At 48.4% G+C, this 19,256-nt stretch overlaps 1 protein-coding gene across 4 annotated transcripts in view; it reads right to left on the bottom strand.

Annotated features, from left to right (window-relative positions):
* The window catches only part of SCML2 (Scm polycomb group protein like 2), a 752,432-nt gene that overhangs the window by 545,146 nt on the left and 188,030 nt on the right, over positions 1-19,256 (bottom strand). For 3 of the 4 annotated variants that reach the window (XM_085622654.1, XM_085622657.1, XM_085622655.1), the window contains exon 4: positions 15,775-15,843. The exons of the other annotated variant lie outside the window; for it this stretch is intronic. In XM_085622654.1, the coding sequence (XP_085478780.1) occupies positions 15,775-15,777 (3 nt within the window). In that variant the 5' untranslated portion in view covers positions 15,778-15,843. The remainder of the gene's footprint in view (positions 1-15,774; positions 15,844-19,256) is intronic. 4 annotated transcript variants of the gene reach the window in all.

Here is a 19,256-nt window from a genome sequence, read left to right as displayed (position 1 = left end):
GTCCTATCAGCTGCCATGTCCTCCCTATACACTGTTTCCAGGTGAGCGTGCAATAAGAAATTTGATTCCAGTCTGCGTGGAGATGAGGCCACCATCTACCCCCCTTTGTCTCAATAAAATTGGCGGGGAGATGCTCTCGCGCGAGGAGCCATGCCAAGAGCCTCCCCGATGATGCAGCAGCTGACGGTACTCCCGGCGGACCAGGCAGTCTAGTCTGTCCCATATATCCCCCACCCTGCGATGAGCGTGCAGTAAGGCCTCATTCCGCGTCTCCATGCCAGAGCTCCCACCCAGTACTGTGGACAATGTGTCCTTGGCCACTAAAAGGTCCCTCTCTAGTTGTTTCCTCTTACCACCCACTTTAGGCAGGCATTCCCCACGTATTACGACCTTCACTCCTAGATATCTTATGCTTCTTGGGACAGCAGGTGAGATCTTGTGCCACACTGTTTGGTGATGTAGTGCATTGTGGTCGAATTGTCCATGTGGATGAGCACTGCAGAATTTCTTATTCTGGGAAGGAAAGCGTGCAAGGGCAGATGTACTGCCTTGAGTTCCAGCAGATTGATGTGGAGAGGTAGATGAGAAGATTGCCATTTACCACTGACCTGTAGATCGAGGAAACAAGCTCCCCATCCCCCTAGGGAACCATTGGTGGTGATGAGTAAAGGAGAAGCCCGAGTTAGAAAGGCAAGCCGATTGACAGATGTACCTGCTGCGTCTGTCAGGATAGGGCATTCATCACGTCCTGGGTGAGGTCATCAAAAGATCCTGTAGCTTGTATCCATTGCCAGTCCAATTCAACATGACAGCCTCCCTAGGAGCGACTTGTGGAGGCGAACGGAAAATGACTTTTTTCTTGTACCACTTTTTCTAAAGTCATACATTTTAGCTGTCTCTCTGGTGTGGGGTACGCTTTGCTGAACGATGTATCTAGCATGGCCCCTAAAAATGTTATCCTTTGTGATGGGCGAAGAACTGACGTCTGTGGATTCAGTTAGAGGCCGACTCGCTGAATAGGTTCATACAGGAGGTTGTTGAGGTCTGTGCGGCCTGACTGGAAGGTGCCTTGACCAACCAGTCATCCAGATAAGTAACACTTGATGTTTGTCTTGTCTCAGAAAAGCTGCTACAGGTGCCAAGCACTTAGTGAAAACCCAGGGGCGGATTTTAGGCCAAAGAGAGCACCTTTAATTGGTAATGGATGCTGGCTACTGTGAATCTCAAAATATTCTTTGTTTTCGGTGGATGGGAAAATGAAAATATGCATCTTGAAGATCGAGGGTTGACATATAGTCTAGTTGGTTCAGGGGGTACAATATATCCTGCAGTGTTACCATGTGGAATGACTGTTTCCTGAGATAGGTGTTCAGATGTCTCAGGTCCAGGATCGGTCGCCATTCCTTTGACTTCTTGCGCACCAAGAATAAACAAGAATGAAAACTTTTTCCTGTCTGGGTTACAGGAACTCTCTCTATAGCTCCTTTTCTTGAGCATAGTTTTGACATTCAACTTGAGGAGTTGCAGATGTTTTTGTATGGAGGTTTGGGGAGGAGTTTGGGGCGGTTTTTGGATGAGTTCTAATGTATGGCCAAATTGAACAAGGTCGAAAACCCATTGGTCGGTTATTTCTTGCCAGCATTGAAAGTGATTGATTATTCTTTCTCCAAGGCAGGGTGGAGAACTGGTCACTGACAGCGGCCAGTATGCTTTCCTTGTCATCCCAATTTTCCCCTTGGAAGAGATCTACTATAGGCAGCTTGTGGCAGTTGCTTTTGTTGGTATTGGGGACAAAACTGTTAAGAAGCTGTTGAATATATGGGGTAGCAATATTGCTGGTAGCCTCCTCTATAGGATGGTTGTCCTCTTCCATGCGCACCTCGAAAAGGCATTTTTCTGTATTGCAGGGTACTCTATGATTTGGCCATGTCAGTATCTGTTTTGATGGCCTGGAGGGCGTCATCAATATGTCTACCGAAGAGGGCTTTATCATCGTAAGGACGGTCTAAACTCTAATTTTGCACCTACTGCTTGAAGGAGGTGGCCTTTAGCCAGGTCGGGCTTTTTAACACTGCCGCTCCTGCTTGTTGTCGGAAACCAGTACTAATAATGTCCATGGTGCAATCAAATCCAGATGATGTGAGCTCACCGTTCTGCAAGACTTTGTTGGCTTCAGCTTTTACGTCTTCAGGAAGTTTGTATAAGTATGGAGCGATATCTAACCACAGCTGGTGATCGTATGGTTCGAGAACAGCCAATGAGTTTGTCGCCCTTACTATAAGCGCGGACATTTACGAAAAAAAAATTCTGATGTCATCAAGGTGCCTACCCTCTCTGCCTGGAAGTGCTGAAATAGGTGCTGAAGGGGTTTTACACTGGGACTGGGCGGCCTGTGTGATTTCAGAATCTGGTTTGGGGTGCCCCGTGTATTGAAGGGGGCCCAAACACCCCAGTTTGTTTCAGTTCCAAGTTTTTATGATAAATGAAGGGAGTGCTCCATAGAGTACTCTAAGGACTATTCGTACCTACCTGGCAGCCAGTCTCCTAGGATTTAAGGGACATCACCTGAAGTCTTTCTGTTCTGATGAAGGAGAAGAGTCTCTGTCTAGTGCTTAGACGTATGCCTGCCTAGAAAGTTAAAGGGTTTTGCTGGGTCTTCAGGAGGGCAGACTGTCAAGGAGGAGAAGCTTATTAAGTTCCTGATTCAACAACATCCCCAAAAAAGTAAATTGCCTAAAAGAGCAACACCAGAAGTGAATGAGGCTGCACAAGGTAACATTCTCTCTGCAGTGTCCAGTGAAGACCACTAATGTTTATGCACATCAGCCAAAGGTAGGCTGCAAACAGCATGTATTGTGTATCGGCCTAGAACGGAGCTGCAGCTACCTGCCGTGAGGCCCAACTGCCTGCACACTCAGATGCCCTTAAACATCGCCCACTAATGTGGCACATACTTTGTGTCCCTTATTTTGGGGTCCCCCATAGGTTTGTTTACACTGCTCCCAGATCTGGCGATATATTTTCTGACCTATAATAGAAATGGAAATCATCCTCCATTTCTTTTCCTTTCAAATTTTGAAGAAATTCTGTTTAATCAATAGGTTCTCCATTCGCTAACATATAACAGCCAACATGCTGGGCTTATGCCGGTTTCATTCTCCATGGCATGGAATGCAAGCATAACGTCCATCTACGCGACCGATACAGACCTCACTATGATCACAGAACTTCAAATTGGATGCAACCGGCAGCGATCACTAGGACGGTCTGCCGTTTTTCCCGGTCTTTTTGGCGGGCAAGCTGCAGTATATATCAAACCGCTACGAGTGCCGTCCCTTGTCATTCAACAAGAGGAGACGGACTTGGGCGGTTCTCCGTCCAGACGTGTAGCGGCTGCACGCGTCTCTGCAATATCCTGCGAACATCCTTATCGCATAAACGGTAAGCCTGGGCAAAGCACTATGCTACGCTCGCGTAGTTTGCAAAGTTAGTGCTACTTCGCACTACGTGAATTGCACGTAGCACAGTGCAAACACACGTAGCGTAGCGCAGTGCAGCGGTCCTTTTTTGCTTGCTCGCGGTCCTCAACGTCAAGTTGGCGACCGCGAGCAAGCAAAATGACATCCCGGCGAGAATGTTTCCTCGTTCACGATCAGCAACATCAAGTTGCCGATCGCGAGAGTGGAAAATAAACCTCCCGGCGAGATTCTCAATGCAGGGAGGTCAGGTTTCTCATTGCGAGTGGTCGACCGCTCGCGATGAGAAACTATCAGTCCGCGTTGGGAAAGCTGCCGCTCGAGTAAAAATCTACTCGAGCGGCAGAAAACTACAGCTCGCACTGTGCAAGATGCCGTTTTCAATGATTGTACAGTGCCGGATGCTTGTCCGCACTGTGCAATCATTGAAAACGGCATCTTGCACAGTGCGAACAGGGTACTACGCAGTTCGCGAAGTGCTACGCGTAGCTCGCGTAGTGCGAAGTGCACTTTGCGTAGCTACGCGTAGCGCTACTTGGCGAACTACGCCCAGGGTTAATAAACGGTAAGAGCGAAGTTAACAAACTCGTTCCTGACTCTTCATTCCTCACCTGTTGACATCATAGCCCTCACTTCAATAGTCATTATTTTATTTTTTGCAGAAACACGTAACCTCAACACGCATTGTCGTGTTCTTCTGTGTTTATATAATTATCGACCACACGGATACCGTGTTCTATGGAAACAGGAGCTGGTCATCGCACATAGCACTATACTAGACTGCCCTTTTCCCTCACTGGAGTAAGTCTTGCTTCATTACGGTTCCAGCAGCAATACATTTAATTATAATTTTCTGCAGTATCCTAATATGCCAATTTTGCCTTTTTTGGTAGTTCCCGTCTGGGTTCCCATGTCAGTACCCTTCCTATACCTTCACCTCCGTTGGGTTTCACTTTTGTCACTTGGACAGTTTACTCATTTCTTCTCAGGTACTTGTTTTTATTGCCCATCTTACGAATTACAGCTAGTTAGTGGTTCTTACTTCTCTTTTTGACATCCTCCCTACTACTATTTATAGCCATTGTGCATCTTAATATTGCTTACTGTTTACAATTTTTTCCACAGGAACCATTGTTTCTGGTTATAGATTATGTACCCTGGTTCCTTGTGAGTAGGGTGTCCCTTGTTTCCCTTTACAGAGAAGATGTGAGCCACGTCAGACTTCTACGATCGCCGCTACTGAAACTGCGCATGGTGACCGCAGGTCTCTGCCTTCAGTGAGTGTGAGCCACTGAGCTCACGCTAAAAGAAGCACGAAGAAATAGAAACTATCCACTTTGACACTGTGTGCAAGAACCTGAGTAACATAGTTTTCTGGGGGACTGATCCAGCTAGGATCACCTGGGTGTGAGACAGCATTTAAAGGGGAGTAAAGGGTGTAGCCCCCACAAGAAAACTGTGATCATGAATACCACCTCATATGCTGGATTGGACTGTGTAGTATTGATTTAACTGTGAAATTAAAAAAATATTTTTTCAAAAGACATCCACTGGGCTGGACTTTGAAACTACAGTGTCTGTTCGTTGATTTTTGAGTTCTGAGCTCATGTCCTCCACACTACCTCCATGAGAAGCCAGTGGCTGCTTGCCCTCGCTAAGTTGAGTCAAGTGTGGAATGGGCTCACTTGGCCCAGTTTTGCCGAAGAGGATGTGGTGCGGTAGGGCCAGAGCGGCAGTGAGGAACTCTTCTAAGACAAATGATGGTCTGCATTGAGTTGGAGGCAAGAGCCTAAAATAAGAAAGGTCTAGTCTGAGGTAGCCCATGCTGAAATCCCCCACCAAGGGGGTCAGCATACGTTGCAGGCAGAAAGAGACCAGTGAGGAGGGTGGAGAGAATAGATCAGTTGGCTGGACGGGAAACAAACTGTAATAGATATAAGTAGCTGTAATAAGAAGAAGTGGCCTAAGAGCATAGCTTGTTGCTAGTGCTAGACGTTGCTGCAGACGGGAGTCAAAATTAATGTTATTAGGCTTATATTATTACTTTCAAAGTCAGACAAGGGACACTAGCATAAGCCATTAGCCAGCATTTTAGGGGCCCTGTGCTATACAGTATTTTGGCAACACTAACAATTAACAGTTGGTCTGTGAGCTACTTCATATTTGCTGCCACATGAGGTGGCGGCTGTTGGGAGAGGACTGTTCGTCAGTTGTTCTGCACATGGAGTAAGGTGGGTGTGCAGCAGCTCAGAAGAAATCTATGAACATTGTGTATTCTGCAGCAGTACAATGAGTTTTGTGAACAGCAAAGTTCTCAAAAAGACAAGACAGATGAGGTTTTCAGATCGCTTTTTTTCAAGTTGTCACGAAAGATTGAAGCGAAAGGTCTTTCCTCTTCAAAATATGCGCTTTTCTGTTTGTGGGAATACAACATTAGGTCAGGAGATCTTTTGGAGGGAAAACGAAGTCCTCTAAACATTGTTGAAGGAAGTATTTATGGAGCGGTTCTTAATTCATGAACAACTTCAAGAATAAAGAATTAGAAATTGCTAAAATTATTCCCAATTTTTTGGGGATTGCATTTGTCGTTTGAGTTCTTACTTATAGAGGAAGTCTGTGTTCTAAAGAAGCAAGCAGTCTTTTTATAATTCTGTTTTGTGTAGCAGGATGGGGAAGAACGGAAAATACCCTCCAAGTTGTGTTTGGCGTACAGTATGGGTGAACATAGCTTACTCACTACTGTTTTGGGCACATGTGCAAGAGTGGCTGGAAGGATGGGGCAAGTAGGCTTTGGTACCCTTCTATGGGGTGTTTTGAGATTGCAAAATGGATGTGCATGTCCTTATGTTGTAATGTGTGAGTTTTTGGGAAACTGTAATGCATAGGTTTAAGTGAAAAGGTGGAGAAGAGGAATACCCCCATCCCGATTGGAATCTTGGGGAAGTGTAGTACCTTTGGTGTTGTAGCCAGAAGTTACAGGTTCCGCCTGTTTGTGCTCTGGGACCATTCATCACTGGGGACTAAAGGAAAGTTTCACCAAATGCATGGTACTGGACCAGTGAGTGCCTCAGTAGGAGTTTTTGTGTGTGCATCTGTTCCACCATAATGTGCTCTGGGCCCAGTCTGCATTTTGTACAAATGGGAATGTTTGACAGGTGCATGGTACTGCAAGCAGAGTGCATTTGTGACGGTTTTGTTTGTTGAGTGGTGCATGTTTTAGTTTGACAGTACAGGGCATTGCTGAGTTTGGATGGGAATATCTCATTTGGTTTCAGAGGACGCAAATGTATGATGTAGTATACGAGTGCTTCTCTTAGGATGTTGGTTAGATATGCCGGAATGGACTGATGTTAGGGATTGCAGTACTGGAGTACACTGTTCAAATTGTTTGTCCCGCACTGTGCATACTGGAGGCTGTACTCAATGTGTAAGAGAGAAGGTCCATCTGACGTTGTTGCTGTACCCAGTCTTCAGTCTGGCAACTGGTCATGGTGGTTTGGCCATTTAGTGTGAGTGTTGGAGTGCTAGGTTGCACTTTGTATGTGTTAGTGTTTGTTTGAGTGTGATAGCATTGTGGGTGAGTGAGTGTTACTTGTGGAATAAAGTGAAAAGGTGCTAGTTTGCCTCTTAGTTTCGAGATGTGTTTGGTCTGACACCTGCCCTGTGTGTGTAAGATCACAAGATGCTAAAGGGAAGTGGCAGGTCTGGTTTGGCCAAAACGTAAGAAAAGGGCATGCTGTAGTACCTCTGTCTGAGTGTGCATGGGGTGAATGAGCCTGCTGTAGAATGTTGAGTTTGGATGCTGTGAGAACGCGATGATGTATGGAATATTGGTGAATGAGGACTGGGTGGAGCCTGGAATTTAAGTACAGTAGGAGCGATACATGAACCTAAAGGGAGCCATCAGGCTGCGGCTGTAACCAAAGGGCCTAAATAAAATAAAGAACCAATCTCCTACCCCAGAAGTCCCTACCCTTTCACCACAATTATTCCCAAGGTCAGTGTGAAGATATTTTTTTTTCAGATTGGTGTCCAGGCAGCACACAACTAAGGGAAAAATTCGGAGTTCTGGGCTGGTGTCTTTGTCAGCCTGCCTCTTTGTCCAGTTAGGAACAGACCTGAAATTATACTGCAATCCTTTTAGAAGTTCAGCTTGTGTGGAGGCTTTAAGGGAAGTGTTATCACTCAGGAGAAAGGGATATTGGAAGTTTCAATATCGCGGGGCTGCTTGGAAAAGCAAGCTACAGTGTTGGTGCTATGAGAAATAAAGATCAGTGCAAGAAAAACTAAAAATAGGCAGCAAAGCACTGAACAAGAGGACATGGATTGATCGGTTTGGCCAGAGCTGCGGTTAGCGTATGTTGCTCTGCATGTCCACATCTGTGCACCACCCAGTCGTAACTCATCCCATTCACTAACAAGGTGTGGTAGACTCCTTGCAGAACAGGCCAGGCGGAAATGTGCTTTGCCCTGTGAACTGTTTGGACGTGGAGCCCTTTGCTTTTTGAGGTGTAGCTTCTAGATGCTACCAAAAGGACCAAGTTGTGGTCTCATTAATCATCCACATTTCTAGCAATATGACCCTCAGATTTGGGTGTTTGGGGATTCAAACCCAGTTTTTATCCCCCAGTGGACTCCTGTATCACTACATTCAGTATCCCAACATCAGTGACTTTACTTGGGTGGGCTCAACTGCCCATTTTTATGTTGGGCCTGAGCAACCTTCCAGGAGGCACGGGAAGACGCCAGTTTTATCCCCTTTCTTGAGGAACAGGACAGTAAATGGCCTCTCCTTCAAGGCTGCCAGAGCCATCTTTGTCCTCCACTTGGCAGCGCAGCTCATCACAAACTATAACCCATGGTCTGCGCATTTGCACATTCCCAAAACTTGGTTGCATCGGAAGGATCACAAGGGCCAGCACAAGGGAAGAACGAACTAAAATCTGCAAGAGAACTTGACAAACACTAGTACTTTAAAAGTCACTGGAAAAGTTAGATCTCCACTGCCAGGATTTTGTGCGACAGAGCAATGGGCAATTTAATTGCAAACAGAAAGATTTTGAGAGTGGGGTCTATGCATGCAAACTGTTAGCCACAGAATTTCAAATGCCTCAATAAAACATGTGCGATACATCAATCTGTGTCATTAAATGTGCATTAATTTGCTGTGGGGACAGTAAAGTACTTTTCTTTTTATAAGACAAAGCACGGTTGGAAAGGTGTCTATTATATGTTATTAATGTGCTGAATTCCGAGTTTCTAAACTCTACACCACCTCCCTGACTAAGCCCTAAATTGTTCTGCTTCATTAATCTAAGAGCAAAGTTTTTAAAGGGTCTACCTGGTCATTGGTTTTTGGTCCATTAGTAAGTAAGCAAATAAAGTACATTTTACCCCACAATTATTCATCCAACTAGTGTATGTCTAGGGGTAGGCCCTAACAACAGCTAACAGTAAAGTGGCTCTGGAGGTAGGGTGCAATTTAATAGTTTGTACTAGAGGTATTTCATGACGGTAGTACTACAACCACTAATGAGTTCCTCTCAATGGCTGCTTGCCAGTTATGTTCGACAAAGGCAATGGTCTTCTATTAAAGGCTTCCTTATACTCGGATCTGTTTCTACTGAAGGCCTCTCAGGAGGCAAAGCGAAGTGACTACAGTACAATCCAAACAGGAGCAATCCGGAAGCCCAGTAAGCCCTGGAATGTTTCAGAGAAAAATGCCTTTGTCTTCTTGCTTATTCAAAGAAGGAAAACAATGAAACAAAACTAAGCAAAATTTACCAACCCGAAAAAATAAAATAAGTACAGCAACTGTGAAACCAGTATGAGACCACAGTGAGTTGGCCAAAAAAATAAAAAAAAATAGGAGGTCAGTGCACAGAGGGTGTAATAATGTTGTTCTTGGAGTCATGGACCAAGCATTAACAATAAGCGATATGTCATTCACTAAAAAATAAGAAATGGATATCAAAAGAACAATTTTCCTCCAACTCGTTCATAGGAAATTTCTCAAGAAACCTTGGAAAAAAAGGCAAACATAAGATCAAATATTGAAAAAGTTAGCACCCATTCACTTTTTTTTTTTTTTTTTTTTTTTTTTTTTTTTTTTTTTGAAACCGTTTATTACAAAACTCAAAAAATTATACAAATATGGGCCTACAACCTTCCGGCCGGCCGCTAGCAATAAAAGGAGCATACGATATACAGTTATAAAACACATGGTGCTGCGGCCGAGCGTGCACAGGAGGTAACATCATTGCGAGCCACACTATCCAGACCCCATTATACGGTTCCATTTTAAACTTAAAGAACAACAAATACAAACAAACCCACAAGGCAATCCTCAATCGGAATAGCAACACGTGCTCCCCTAGAGGGGGGATCCTAGCCATCCAAAGGAGTCTCAAGAGGGGGGGGAGAGATCAAAACTAGGGCTGGGGACACCTAATGCCCAGGTACCGGGGGGATGAGTTGGCTAAGGGGACGGGGCCGGCGACGGATCGCGCAATAACGGTGGAGCACAGATTCCCCCGCGGCAGGCGTTCCAGGGGCCCCACACTTTCACCCATGTCGGAGGCTTACCTCTCGCCACATACACCACCTTTTCCCGAAACATGCACCAATCCATATGTTCCTTCCAGGCCGAGACAGTCGGGGGCCTCTGGGATCCCCACAGCTGGGCAATATCACGCTTGGCAACCATATACCCCAGAGTCACCCACCACGTCTGCGGCACCGAGTAATCGGTAGGCTCCCACACATTCAACAGGCATCTCCTCGCTTCGGGCAACAGCGCCACATGCGTGACCACTCGCAGCACCTCATGCACACCTCGCCAGAACCCCTCCACTTCCGGGCACTCCCACAAGATATGTAGAAAAGTCCCCAGCGCACCACACCCACGCTTACACAAACCGTCGTCAGCATAGCCCATACGCAGGAGCTTTGGCCCCGTCATGTAGACCCTGTGGAGTATCTTGAGCTGGACGAAACGAAGGCGAGCCGGTATGGCCACCTCTTTCGGGGAGGCCACCGCGGAGATCCAGTCCTCGTCGTCCAGCTCCAGCCCATCGGCTACCCAAGCCTCACGAAGGGCAGTCAACAAGTCTGAGCGGTCGTTGATCAGTTTTTTGTAGATCAGTGAGATCGTGCTGTCAGGGACGTGTCCGTCCAGCACTCTATCCTCCAGGGGGGAACACTCCGGGATGGAGGCAACGTCCGGAAAGACGGAGCCCAGCGCATGCCGGACCTGCAAGTACCGAAAGTACTCGCTGCCCTGCAACTGAAATTCCGTCTGCAGCATCTCGAACGTTTTAAATCCTCCCCTCGCCCAGAGGTCCCCCACTTTGCTGATGCCTATTAAATCCCACTTCTCAAAGCCCTTCGAGGTCCACAAGGAGCCCAACCGCTCAGATGCGTATAGTGGTGACGCCCGGGTCAAACGGTCCTTCCACCCCATCGCAGCATTGGCCGCGTGCCACACGCGCACCATGACACGCGTGGGGCCCGTTAGGCGAGCGTCGGGCGCGCTAGAGTAGAGCGCTCGATTATAGTCGCCACCTGGAAGTAGCATCCTGTCCATTTCAAACGCCGGGTTTAAGGCTGGCCCATATAGGCCCTGATTAATCGCAGCTAGCTGGGAGGCCCAATAATACCGTTTAATATCCGGAAGGGCAATCCCCCCATCATACCAGGGGAGCGTCAGCTTAGCCAGGGCAATACGGGGCCTCCCGTCCCAGAACAGGCGACGCTGCAAACTCTCCACTTCGCGGAAGTAGCGCGCTGGGACGAGGTCCATAGTGTTCTGCAACGCGTCTAGGAAACGCGGCAACGACATCATTTTAAACAGTGCCGCCCGGCCGAGTGGCGAAAGCGGCAAACGCCGCCAGCGCGCGACATCCTCTTTCAGACGCTGGAGGGGGGGAAGCAAGTTCCGATCATACCGAGCCTCCGGGTCTAGAGTAATGAAGACACCCAGGTACCTAAATCCCTGCGGGGCGACCTGGATCGGACAGCCCCGCGGGAGGACAGGAGCCTCCCCAGAGAGGACATACACACACGATTTAGCCCAGTTGATGACCAGACCGGAGTTACGACCGAATGAATGCAGAACATCAACCAGTACTATGAGTGATTTACGTGGAGAGGCTAGGTACAAGAGGATGTCATCAGCGTAGAGGGATACGCGGTCCTCATACTCAGGGGTCCAGCGGAGACCACGGATGGAAGGCTCCCACCGCAGCCACTCCGCCAGGGGCTCCAAGGCAAGTGCAAAAAGGAGCGGCGATAAGGGGCAGCCCTGTCGTGTGCCCCGGCCCAGCTCGAACGGAGCCGATACTCTGCCGTTCACCACCACTTGCGCCAATGGGCCCGAATACAGCAATTTGACCCAACTGATGAACCCTGGGCCAAATCCAAACTTCGCAAGCATCGCCCAGATATATGGTCATTCAAGCGTGTCAAATGCCATAGTGGCGTCTAAGGACGCCAAAATGGCCGGCTCCCGTATGAACGGGGTACGTGCGAGCACACCGTGCAAACGCCGCAGATTAAGGGCTGTGTTGCGATAGGGAATAAAGCCAGACTGGTCCTGATGAACCAAATCGCCCACCACGCCGACCAGCCGGTTGGCCAGTACCTTAGCGAGAATCTTGGGCTCCGCATTCAGCAGCGAAATGGGCCGATAGGATGTAACCCGGTCCCGAGGTCTCCCTTCCTTGTGGATGACCACGATTGTAGCCAGACGCTGGTCCGGCGGGAGGGAGCCCACCGAGTGTGCCGCCAGGAACATAGCCCGGAGGTGGGGTGCCAGCGTATCCGGTCGCAACTTGTACAACTCGATAGGGAGACCATTCGGACCCATGGCCTTGCCGGAAGCGACCGAACGTATGGCGAGGGCGATCTCGTCGGAGGTGGGAGCGGCGTCTAACGACACCCTGTCCTCCCCGGAAAGGGACGGCAGCGCGATATCACTGAGCAGGGCACGGGAATCCTCTTCCGAGCAGGGGGACACCGGGGAATACACCCCATGGAAATAATCCGCGAAGCAGGAGACAATTTCTTCTGGCTCAGTTACACACACACCATCCGTTTTCTCAATCAGCGGGACCACACGATTCGCTCTCTCTTTTTTGTCCAACCACGCTATAAGTTTACCAGCCTTATCACCCACATCATACAATCGCCCCTGTTGCTCTCTACTGAGGCCCCTGGCCGCCTCCGTGACGAGGGCCCTGTAGGCCGCCTGCTTGAGTTGGAGGACATGTAATGCAGCATCCGTCACCCCTCCTTCTAAATTCCCCTCCAACTCGGCTATTTCAGCCTCCATCCGGGTCACCTCCTCCCGCTCGCGCCTCCGGGCGTGGGAAATAAGGGATAGGGCCTCCCCTCGGAGTACTGTCTTGAAGGCCTCCCATAGCGGTATGGCCGAAGGCACAGACCCCACATTCTCATCAAAATATCGCTGAAGGGATTTAATCAATGCAGCGCGAATGGAGGGGTCTCGCAGGTACCAAGGATTGATTGGGACCACCCTACCCTCACCCCTCGGGAAGACATCAAAGTGCAGTAGGAGCGGGGAGTGGTCCGAAATACCCCGTGGCAAATGGCGTACCTCTCCCACCCTCCCAACATAGGCCGCCGGGACAAGGACATAGTCTAGTCGTGAGAGACTACCATGGGCTCCCGAGTGGAAAGTATACTGCAGCTGCGTGGGGTGTTTTAAACGCCAGCAGTCCACTAATCCAAATGTATCCAAGAGGCCGGGTAGCCACGCCTGTGCCCGGGGGAGGTCCCTAGGGGGGTGACGATCCAAAGATCCAGATACCACCGCATTAAAATCCCCCCCCACAACTAAAAGCCCCCCCGGAAGGCCAAGGAGAAGGCGCCCAAGGTCCGCAAAGGTGGTCGACTGCAGCCCCGGTGGGATGTATACTGACACAAAGACAACCACTTTGCCCTCCAGTCTTCCCACCAAGACCGTATAACGTCCCCTATCATCGTGGAGCACCTCATCAATCTCCAACGGGAGCGAGTTCTTCACCATGATGCCCACACCCCGTGAGCCGGACGTGAAGCCCGAGTGAGCCACTAGGCGATAGCCACGCCGATTCATGGCGCAGAAGGAGTTGCCAATGAGGTGTGTCTCCTGCAGGAAGACTACATCGGGCGAGATTCGCTTCAAAAACTGCAGGACCACACCCCGTTTGATCCTGTCCCCCAGTCCATTCACATTCCAGGACAACAAAGTTAGTTCCCTACCCCCCATCATATACAAAAGCCATCATTCGTACCCCGGAGAGCACTTTAGAACCAACACAATAATACGTTTGCCTTGTGATAAAAACGAACAACACCCCAACCCTACCCACCCACCCCAACAGAACTCCCCCCTCCCTGCACCCCTGCATGAGCCCAAACAGCCCCCCCAACGTGCAGTGTGCCTGTCGCCCCATATATAGTTAGACTAACTAAACCCCCTAGAGGAGGAGGGAGAACCCCCAATAGACCCAACACAACCTCCATAGGAGGGGAACTTACAAAAACTGACGCAGAATCAAAAGTGGCATCATTTTCGTCCCGAGTGAGGCCCAATATTAGACCCTCAGTCCTGATCCAGCGTGCCGTCTCCCCCCGCCGCCCCCCCCCCCCCCGCCCCCCCGAACACAATCCCCGGGCAGAGTATCCAGCCAGTCCCCGGCCGCCTCAGGACGATCAAAGAAGTGCGTGCGACCATCCACCTCCACACGCAGCTTGGCCGGGAAAAGCATGGCGTATTTGAGGTTTAGGTCCCGAAGACGGCGTTTGACGCCTAAGAAGCTCAGTCTCTGCTTCTGGACCGCTGGGGTGAAATCAGGATAAAAATTAACCTCCATATTGTCAAGCTTGACCGGTCCATGCAGTCTGGAGGTTTGCAGGATAGCGTCTCTATCCCGAAAATTGAAAATCCGGGCGATGAGGTCTCGGAGGGGCTCCGACCTTCGGCCTTCCCCCGGGAACCCTGTGGGCCCTCTCCACAGCGAAGAATCCGTTCAGCCCCCGTGGCTGGAGATGGGTAGCAATCAGGTCCTCCACAAAGAGATCCGCCGCCGCCTCCTCGCGTCCCTCGGGAACCCCAATAATGCGAATGTTGTTCCTCCGTGCCCGACTCGCGGAGTCCTCCAAGCGTCGATCCATTAGCGCAGTCGCCCGACTAAGCCGGCGCACCTCTGTTTGCAAGGCCGCCACATCTGTCGTTAGGCCCGATGCGGTGTGGGCCAAAGACTCTACTCGGTCATTGGTTTTGGAAAGATCGGCCCTCACCAGGCCAACATCCACGAGGACCGAGTCAATCTTCTGCGCCAGTGTATCAAACCGCTGGCCCACCGAGGCCTTCATCTCGGCAATGGCGCCCATAACATCTCGCAGAGTCAAATCTGCGGGCAGGTCTGGAGCATCAGGAGGGCTCTCAGGGGACTTGCGCGGTCCATCGGGCGATCCCTTCTGGAGGGTATAGCGGTCCATACTGTTGGCCTGATGGACGGCGCCACGCCGGGTCGATTTGGTCTTTGCCCGGTCTCCATCTTGTTTCGTGGCCATGGCCACCAGTCTCCCAGTCGCACCAGCCACGTCGTGTAGGGCAGGAAAGCAGACACGAGCTCCGGGGGGGCCCCCTCAGGGCAGCGGGGAGGATCACAGCCTGCAGGCAGGCAGGGTCTCCCAGCAAGGCCACACCACACCAACACCAAGGGCTCCGCGACCCAACCTCGCAGAGACGACAAGGTGGTGCGAAAGCGAAAGTGCGGGGCACGCGAGTCGCCAGGCCCTGCCTGCCGCTGTTGTTCACTTTGTCACTGGATCACCCCACAGCGCAACTCCGGGGTCCGGCGAGGGGAAGGCCGCACACTTCAATCGGTGCTCACTCCGGTGTCCGAGGTCCGATTCGGAAGCGGAAAACGGGTGCCACCTCAGCTCAGGTTCACCAACATAGTCCCCTCATCCAGGGCAGGATAATTTCAGGATAATCGTAGGAGGTTGCGGAGGTCCTCGGGAGCCTCGCACCTACGCGGCCATCTTGGTTGCGCGCTAGGCTCCTCACCCATTCACTTTTGATGTGTACTGACAGTGAATGGTATCTTTCTCCTGCTCTCACACTTTAAATACTGCTGCATGTATAACTTTTTCAAATGAAAAAAAAACACGCTCCACAAAAACCCAATAATAGCATTTCAATAAAAAATTAAACAAGTTAACAGAATTGATCTACTTTCTTATGTACATTAAGTCTAGTCTAGAAGTCTGGCAGATTCATACACACCATGACTCGAAGGAGAGCTATCTGACTGTGAACTACTCCAAGGTCTGTCTTTGTTACCGTCCCTTGAATCTGTAAAAGAATAAGAGTCCAATTAAAAACGTTTATTTGTACATTTAAAATGAGGTTGTCCATCTGTTAAAAATAGTCAAAAACATATTGCTCTGTAAAGAAAAAGATGTATTTTCCTAATTTCAATGTAACCCTCCATTTGTGCATAAGGACAATAGGACTAATTCACACTTGTGAGCACGTAAGTGAAATACAGACAAACACAAAAATGACTTCTTAGTGTAAATTTCACACCTTAGTTAAAAGAATCCAGATAGGTGGAATTTCACCTCTGTAAACTATGTTTACAAATATGAAAATGGGAGCTGCATACTGTGTAGTGAAAATTCACAAACACTGCGGCTATTTGAAACAATTCACAGGTGATATTTTGGGGTAGGCGTAACTTGCAAAATTCCTTGTACTGTGGTCATGCAGAATGAGCACAAAATTACTCCAAGATACAAAAAATACTTGAGAAGAGTAATTCTGCATTTAGCGCTATTTTCTTAGCACAAAAATGCTTCCTCACGTCCAAAATGAACAAGATGATGCATTTTGTGCTATGAAATAGCACTAAATGCAACAGCACACAAATAGCTAGCAGGAGCAGCCACTCACTAAATGTGATCTCACAGTAGGATTTTTCCATAAAATTATTCTAAATTACACAAGTGGGCGTAATAGCTTCATTATCTGTATTTCAGCATCAAATAATAATGCAGAATCAGCGAAATTACTAGCTGATGACCCACTTGTTCGTTGACTTCATAACCCCTTTCTTTTTGCGCTGTTGCTTTTCTGACTGATTTGTCGGTAAAGATGTTGGTGATTGCCACCTTAGCGATTGTTACTTGACTTTGGGTTCTAGTAATTTCTTCAACCGCTTTACCCTGGTTGTTACTCTAATCAGCCCTTCTTCAGCCAACCTAAGATTTTCCTGTAAACCCCGCATGATCTCCCTCTCTTGTTTGTTAGCCCTCAATGAATATTGCATCGTCTATCCCCGTATCCCTGCCTTCAAGGTGTCCCAAACTATATTATCAGCTAAAAAATTGGGGATCCATCCTTCCATATGGGTACCGTAGTTATCATCTATCAGCAGGGACTTTTCAAAGGTCCAGAGTGTTGGTTCTGAATTTACGGGCGCAATGTCCAGGGTGCAGATTAGAGGGTTGTGGTCTGATAATATTCAAGGCATTTTCTCTATTTGACACTTAGTTTTGAGTGAGTTTGTCATTAATACGTAATCTATTCTGACATGTGTAGCATGTGGGTTAGAAAAAAAAGTATACCTTGGGTCGTTAGATTTAGATGTTTGCCAACCATCCACTAGTCCGTGTACGTAGCACATATTTTTCAGAGACTTAAATACTTTTAGTTTACGGCCTTTGTAAAGCCAATCATTTTTCAAAGACCAATCAGACGGAAGATTAATATTAAAGTCCCCACAAACCATTACAGGTAGAGGCCAATGTACAAGCTCATTGGAAATTTCGTCAAAAACGGCAGGGTCATCGCTATTACTCCCATATATAGCACACAGTGTTAGCTACTGTCCCTATCCATATTGACATTCCGTAATAGCCCATCGGCCAAATTTATCAGTTTTAGAGTGGTTAAAAACATACCCGCTGCCCTTGGCTAAAATTGCAAACCCCCGGAACACATGCCCCCTGTGATGTAGCACACACCAGCCTATACCCTAATGTGTTTAAGTTATGGCCCTGGGATCCCTCTATGTGCGTTTCTTGTAGGCACACAATATTCGCCCCCCAGGCTTGTAATCCTGTTGCCACTATTTATCTTTTTTTAATGTCATTTAATCCACAGATGTTTAGGGATAGCACTTTTAACACCCCCTTAATTTTGAGATAGTTGGCCTAGAAATTGCACCTAGTGTACCTAATTTACCTGGTTTACTGAAAACCCGCTTGCTGCTTTGCCTTTGCCCTTTTGTATTACCGGACGTACTTTCTCTCTCATGTTTTGGCAACCTGTCTGACCCAACCGCTCCACCCCACCCTCCCCTATTCCCCCCCCCACCCTCCGCCATTTATGGAGGTTACCTGGCCGCCGCTGGGCCAGGGGTTTGACGTCCATCATCCAATCCACCATGAGCCCGCTGAGCCCCCCCGTGACTTAATCTACTACAAGAGCTTGTAGTGAATGTAAATATAAATATACATATCAGCATTCATATCAAAACCCCCCGAGCAATGCGAATCATAACACCAGCATCCGTATAAGGGAAGCAGGGGGATAAGGGAAAAAAGAAGAAAGAAAAGAAAAAAAAAAAAAAGAAGGAAAAGGGAACGGAAGCACAGGATTTGAAAACACCCCTCCTAAACAGTCATAACATCTGATTTCTTAGCGCAGTGCACCTCCCTTGGCCCATCTATCATAGTAGCCCTTGCGTTCATTGCTTGTGTCCTGAAATTTCCTCTAAATAGTTTTTGGCCTGTATTTCAGAGATAAAGCTTCGAGTGGTCCCTTGATAAACAATTTTAAGTCTGGCCGGATTCTGCAGGCACACCGTAGCCCCCAGTTTCTGAAAGGGATCAAAGAGCTGTCGCAGTCTCCACCTGCGCTCGACCGTGGCGTGCGCGAAGTCAGGTCGGGTGAAAAAGGCTATTTCTTCGAATCATCGTTTGTTAGTGGGTCTAGCCAGATCGTATAGAGCTTGCCGGAGCAGAAAGTTGCCAAAGAATAACAGCATGGCCAGTGGATGCTGCTGTGATACCGGGGCACACTTATTAGGGAATAAAGGAAACCTGTGAGCTCTCTGAACTTCTTTGTCCCAGTTCCAATCTTGTAGCTCTGGAAATGCCTTTGAGAAGCGTTATCATAAACTTCCTCGGATCATCTTTTTCGACGCCTTCTGGAATCCCCAGGAAACGAAGATTATTATGCCTCTGCCGGTTTTCCTGCTCCTCAACCTTCAACATCAGGTCCTTGACAATTCCCTCGTGCTCGTCATTCCGTGTTTTTAGCATAGTGATATCCTCTTCCAGTTGTTCGGTTCTTACTTCCACTGAAGCCATGCGGTCCACAATTTCGGCACATGTCTTTCCTACCTTCCTGACTGCTCCCTGCAATTTCTTTGCAGCCAGGCGAGATCTACGGCTATCCGCTTTAGCTTCAGTTTGAAAGCTCTTGATAGATTGTAGAACATCAGTTAGAGCTGGCTCGTTGCTGTATTCATTGTGTTCGCTTTTTTTGGTGCTTTCCGTGATGGTTTGGTTGCCGCCAGAGGTTGGCGCAGGTTTGGAGAATGCAGTAAGAGGGGTATCTTCATGATCCCACTTCAGATCTGTATTATCTTCTTTATCAGAAGAATCGTAGTCCTTTTTATGTTGGCCCCTATTTTTCTTCTTTTGTACCTTTTTGGAGAGATGCCTATGTTTCAGAGGATCAGTGTTTGAGCTGCTGTA

Source organism: Triturus cristatus, chromosome 8 (assembly GCF_964204655.1).
Source record: "Triturus cristatus chromosome 8, aTriCri1.1, whole genome shotgun sequence".
Lineage (NCBI taxonomy): Eukaryota > Metazoa > Chordata > Amphibia > Caudata > Salamandridae > Triturus > Triturus cristatus.
The sequence above is the reverse complement of the archived record's forward strand: the minus strand, read 5'-3'. Positions and strand labels throughout refer to the sequence as shown.